Source organism: Poecilia formosa, unplaced genomic scaffold, assembly GCF_000485575.1.
Source record: "Poecilia formosa unplaced genomic scaffold, Poecilia_formosa-5.1.2 Scaffold287, whole genome shotgun sequence".
NCBI classification, from domain to species: Eukaryota; Metazoa; Chordata; class Actinopteri; order Cyprinodontiformes; family Poeciliidae; genus Poecilia; species Poecilia formosa.
This window is the reverse complement of record NW_006800226.1, coordinates 686224-691299: the sequence shown is the minus strand read 5'-3', so window position 1 is coordinate 691299 and position 5076 is coordinate 686224. Positions and strand designations below refer to the sequence as shown.

Below are 5076 nucleotides of genomic sequence, written 5' to 3'. Positions count from 1 at the left end.
CGATTTTTGTATTTATTTCAATCCCTGCCAGTTCCCGTACCGTCAAAACAATTTGTAGAATGGGATAAGATGCTGTCCAAATACATTTGGAAAGGGAAAAAAGCCAGAGTCAAATACAAAACTTTACAATTAAAAAAGGAAAAAGGGGGTTGTGGGCTTCCATGTTTACGAGAATATTTTTGTGCAGCTCAGTTGAGACCTTTGATATGTTTGTGCTGTCCGGATTACACTGCAGGATGGAAAAATGTGGAAGGGAAAACGGTCAAAACAATACAGATTAAAGCCATAATAGCTGACACAAAATTACAGAGCAAAATTAATTTGGCAGATGAACCTATATCACAAGTATAGATATCTGCATGGAACGAAGCAATTAGAATCTGTGGTTTAGAAAATGCCTCTAAACTTTTAAGATGGTGCGCTTATGATTCGGATTTCATCCCAAATCAACATGATGATAGATTCAAGAAGTGGATTTCAAAAGGCCTAACTAATTACTATTCTTTTGTCCATAAGGAGATGTTCCAATGTTTTGAGACCCTGAAAAGAAAACATGATTTATGTGCAGATGACTTTTTTTAGATTTTTACAGGTCAGAAATTATTTTAATAAAGATCTAAAAGTACATCTACATAATCTGAGATTTGTGGAAACGTTTATATTACTAACTAAATCAAAACCAGGCAAAACTATTTCCAGGTTATATGGCGCCATCCTGCGGTGCAAGAAGGACAGCACTGTTTATATTAAAGTGAAGTGGGAAAAAGAAGCCAGCCTGACAATTTCAGAAGACGATTGGGGCCACATCTGTAAGATACCATGGACAACAAACAGATTGAAGGTTTGGCGTGAATTCTGCTGGAAAAATATAAGATTTTTCATAACCCCAAAGCAGAAACGATACCCGGGAAGGGGTGTTACCTGCTGGAGATGTAGAAGGGATGGTGCCAATCATTTCCATATTTTCTGGGACTGCCAAACCATTCAGCAATATTGGTCTCAAATCCATAATCATTTGCAGAACATCTTCACAGCTAATTTTCCTTTAACTTTTGAATGCATATTTTTATGTAACATACCGGTTGACAAACTGAACTACAACGATCAAAAACTTCTGTTCATTTTACTGGCCGGGAGCAAAAAGGCCCTCACAAGAAAATGGCTTAAACGGGAAACTCCAACAACTGATGACTGGATAAATGTAGTGAAAGAGATCTATGTACTGGAGAGACTGTCTTTTTCCATTAATGTGCAGAGAGACACTTTCTACAAGATATGGTCAAAGTGGACAGAATATGTCAAACCTGTTATGTCTGATTTTTTGTAAACCTTGCTGTCATTCAGATTTATGCTCTAATTTGATATGTCAATTATTGGTTGGTACTCAGGCTGCCCCGCCGCTCCCATTTAAGTTTTGGTTGTTGTTTTGTTTTTTTTTTCTCTTTCTTTCTCTTGTCAAAATTAGAAAACAGAGAAAGCATGTAAAAATGTGAACGTTATCAGTATAATTATATAATTGTATCGTAATGTGCTTTCTCAATAAAAATGTTAATATATATATAAAAAAAGACCTTTACCTTCAAAAGAGCAGAAGAAATCTTATGCTTTTTGAACAATAACAATATTTGGTGTTAATGAGTTGCTAAGGGATGAGCTGGTTTTCTGGTAGCAAAGAGCCACAAAGTAAACTTCTGATTTTACAAAAATTTACCAACTGTAAATTGCTTAAGCACATATGAAGTATTTCAAAAGAGATTATGTTTTATAAACAATTACTTGGGTGTTAAGAGTGTTTTTTTTGATAACAAACTGCCACAAAGTTCGTTATCAAATGAACTTCGTGGCAGTTTGTTTGATGACACAAAAGCAACACACTTAATTTTGTTTTGAATGTCTGTTTTATTTAACATCAAGGATGAAAAAAAATAACTTTTTTGCTTTTCTGAAAAAATCACCACCTCCTAATTCTTGTTAAATAGCATGAGAATAGTGAGATTTTTGAGTATCAGTGATGTTCAGTTNTTTCAATTTCTTTTTATTTTTGCTTACTGTAAAATTTTAGAATACTGAAGAGATAATGGGTGTTCGAGTGCCTATAATGCTGCTAGGTGACCCAGCCTACCCCATTCGAAGATGGTTGTTGAAGGGACATGCGGATACTGGAACATTAACAACAGATCAACGCTACTTCAATGAGCGCCACAGCAGAGCAAGGATGGTTGTAGAATGTGCATTTGGCAAACTTAAGAGTCGATGGAGATGTCTTAGCAAACGGCTTGATGTGGAGATCTCTGCCGTCAACACTGTCATCAGTGCATGTTGCACACTTCATAATATTTGAATTGCACAGTGAGGCCTACCTAGAATCTGCACCTGTCTTTCCCTTCGAAAGATTAGCAGAAGGAGGTTCTTTACCTGATATACAACCTGCAAGAGTCAGAGAAGCCCTCACTGATTTTTTTAGTAGGCAGCGTTGAATTAAAAGCTGTATTTATATTGTTCAACTGTTTAACATATTATCACATTTTTATTCACAAAGTTCAACTGTTTAACATGTTATCACATTTTTATTTATGGTGTTTTAAGTGTTTTACATGTAACCACATCGTTAATAAATAACAAAATTGTCATGTTGGATTCTAATTTTCTCACCCACATGCAGAACACAACTGAGAACACAGGAGTTTATTGTGAGTGGTTTATTGTAAAAAAACAAAAAAAAACAACAAAAAAAACAGGAAGATGACAGGTATTATTAAGGTCCTGGATCTCTTCACTCGGCTCACGTCAGCTTTCTGAACACAGGAGGGCAGGTAAGGTTAATTCAGGCTCAGTTTGGGCTCTTTAAGTAAACGGAAGCGGGTCCGAGCCGGGAGGGGGGGAAAGGGCGTCTGGGGAGTCCAGGGTTTGATGGAAGGAAGTGGAAGGCTGGAGAGGCGGCGTCGGAGGGCGGACAGGTAAGTGGGAAATTCCACTGCTGGGCACACAGGCAATCTCGGATCTCTGAGGGAGAAGCACACAAAGGTTCACTGGGAGAATTTCTAGACACGGTCAGAACAGAGATGAAAACTCTGGGGCCTGAAGTACCGAACATAGGTGACACTCTGGCAGTGAAGTGACGGCGACTCACTCCTAATATAGGAGCTGAGGAGATTGGCATCAGGTGCGTTGGAACCGGAGCTGTAGGCCAACCCTCCAGGTAAAACCCTCAGGACGCTCTCTGGTGGACAAAAGGTGAGAGCAACCCCAACATCCCACAACCCTGAATACCAACAAAAATTACATTTTCAATAATCTTATTTCTTTTTAATAGAAGAAAAACCTGTGCCTCTGAGTACAATTCTGAACCACCTTTTTTAAAATAAATAAATAAATAAAAATCATAAATATTTTTAAAATTTGTTTTTGAAAACATTAGAACAAAGTATTTTACAAATATTGCTCATCTCAAAATTGCATTGCAACTGAGTAACATTCAGTGAAAGTGCCTCCTACAAAACAAATGTTAGTACTGTTCAAAAGTACTTCAAGTTGGTTTAAATTTCATCCTCATCTTGAAACTGAAAGGGTGGAGAATGAGCTCACATATCAGCTGGTGTCTGGAAAAAGGGCTCAGGGAGATTTTGAGCATGTGGATGAGCATTATTGAAGTGCAGTGGTGAACTTAAGTCTTGAAGATAGGACACAGCAATGGTGGGAGATGGAGCAGAAGTCATAGGAAACTGAGGAATGGTGAGCAGGATGCTGTCTTGGGCTGTAAGGCTGTGAGGGCGGCATTGGAGTATGGTAAAATGGTTGCTGTGGAGGGTAGTTTGATCTCTCCAAGAACTGTGCTCATGCTGAGCTGCTTGCATCTTCAACAAAAGATCGGCATCTTCACTTTTGAGGGCAGTACTGATCTTGTCAGCAAAAACCTCAAGAGTAGCCTCCAGCTTTGATTTTCTTTTTCTGTTCTTGGCAGAAGTAGCTGTATTAAGAGAAAGATCAGATAAACCATTACATGTTATCTTTTTGTATTACAGTTAGAAAAACTTTAAAACTGCAATCAATTCAAACTATATTTATGGTAATACCAAATATATTTTAAGCACCCTTAACAAAATACTTCCTCAGTTTAGTTAGTAGAAGGTTTGTTTATAATTGGACAAAATAAATAGTATCTTACAGCCAGTGGATGTGGAAGATGCACAGCTATTAAAGGCTGTATCTTCACTTCTTGTTGAAGAACTTTCATCTGAGGTAGAGGCAGGTGTCGACAGTGAGGCAAGTGTCCCATCACCTTTATAAACATAATATGTAAATACACATGAGATCATGATATGTAAAAAAATGAATATGTGTTACACCCTAGAAGTATTTTATTTAAATTATTATAGGTTATGGATAAAAATCTTTTATTCATTTATTTAATATATCTTATTTGTCTTATTAATGTGATTAAGACATTCTGCCTAGTTTTTATTCAGGCACAGAAGTTTTACAGAATCTGAGCTGCGTGTTGCATCACTGTTTTTAAAAGATAAATAGCGTAAGTTGTAACTAGAAGAAGAAAGTTTCTAACAACTTTTTTCTGTGAGTTAATACCCGGCTGCTTCAGACAGAAAAATTCCAAAGGATAAAGCCCAGGGTAAATAAAATTGCCAAAACTGAAGTAGCATTCCTGTTTTTCCATGAGTGCAATATAGTCCTATGTGTAAATATCTCACCTGAATCGGCGCTAGCGCTGCTAGCTGTATTAGCTGCAGGACTTGGGCTCATCTCCTCCTGCTCCTCTTCGGCACAACAGCTATCCAGTAGGTCCAAAGGTTGAACGCTGGGCTTGTCTCCTAAAATGCGGTCCAACTCGTTGTAAAATGGACAAGTGACACGTCCACTGCCGCTTCGTTTGTTTGAGTCTTTAGCCTCCTTATATTTTTTATGGAGGCTCTTCATTTTTCTTTGGCATTGGATCCAGGAACGTCTATACCCACGCACGGTCATTTCTTGTGAAATGCTAGTAAAAACCGCCTGGTTCCGATAAGATCCCTCCAGTTTGGCCTGGATAGACCTATCCCCCCATATATTTATTAAGTTAGA

At 37.8% G+C, this 5076-nt stretch overlaps 1 protein-coding gene across 1 annotated transcript; it reads right to left on the bottom strand.

Moving 5' to 3' along the window:
• Nucleotides 1–3367: 3367 nt before the first annotated feature.
• Nucleotides 3368–5070, bottom strand: LOC107838621 (uncharacterized). Its single transcript, XM_016681607.1, has 3 exons — nt 4707–5070; nt 4166–4279; nt 3368–3967 (listed from the first exon to the last, which is right to left on the bottom strand). The coding sequence occupies exons 1-3, from the start codon at nt 4978–4980 to the stop codon at nt 3582–3584; spliced, it is 774 nt and encodes a 257-aa protein (XP_016537093.1). The 5' UTR covers nt 4981–5070; the 3' UTR covers nt 3368–3581.
• Between the last annotated feature and the right edge of the window lie 6 nt (nt 5071–5076).

Coding starts and splice junctions, on each gene's coding strand:
- LOC107838621 (XM_016681607.1), bottom strand. CDS start 4,980: ATGACCGTGCGTGGGTATAGACGTTCCTGGATCCAATGCCAAAGAAAA. Junction 4,280..4,706: donor CAGCGCTAGCGCCGATTCAG/GTGAGATATTTA, acceptor ATGTTTATAAAG/GTGATGGGACACTTGCCTCA. Junction 3,968..4,165: donor ATCTTCCACATCCACTGGCT/GTAAGATACTAT, acceptor CTCTTAATACAG/CTACTTCTGCCAAGAACAGA.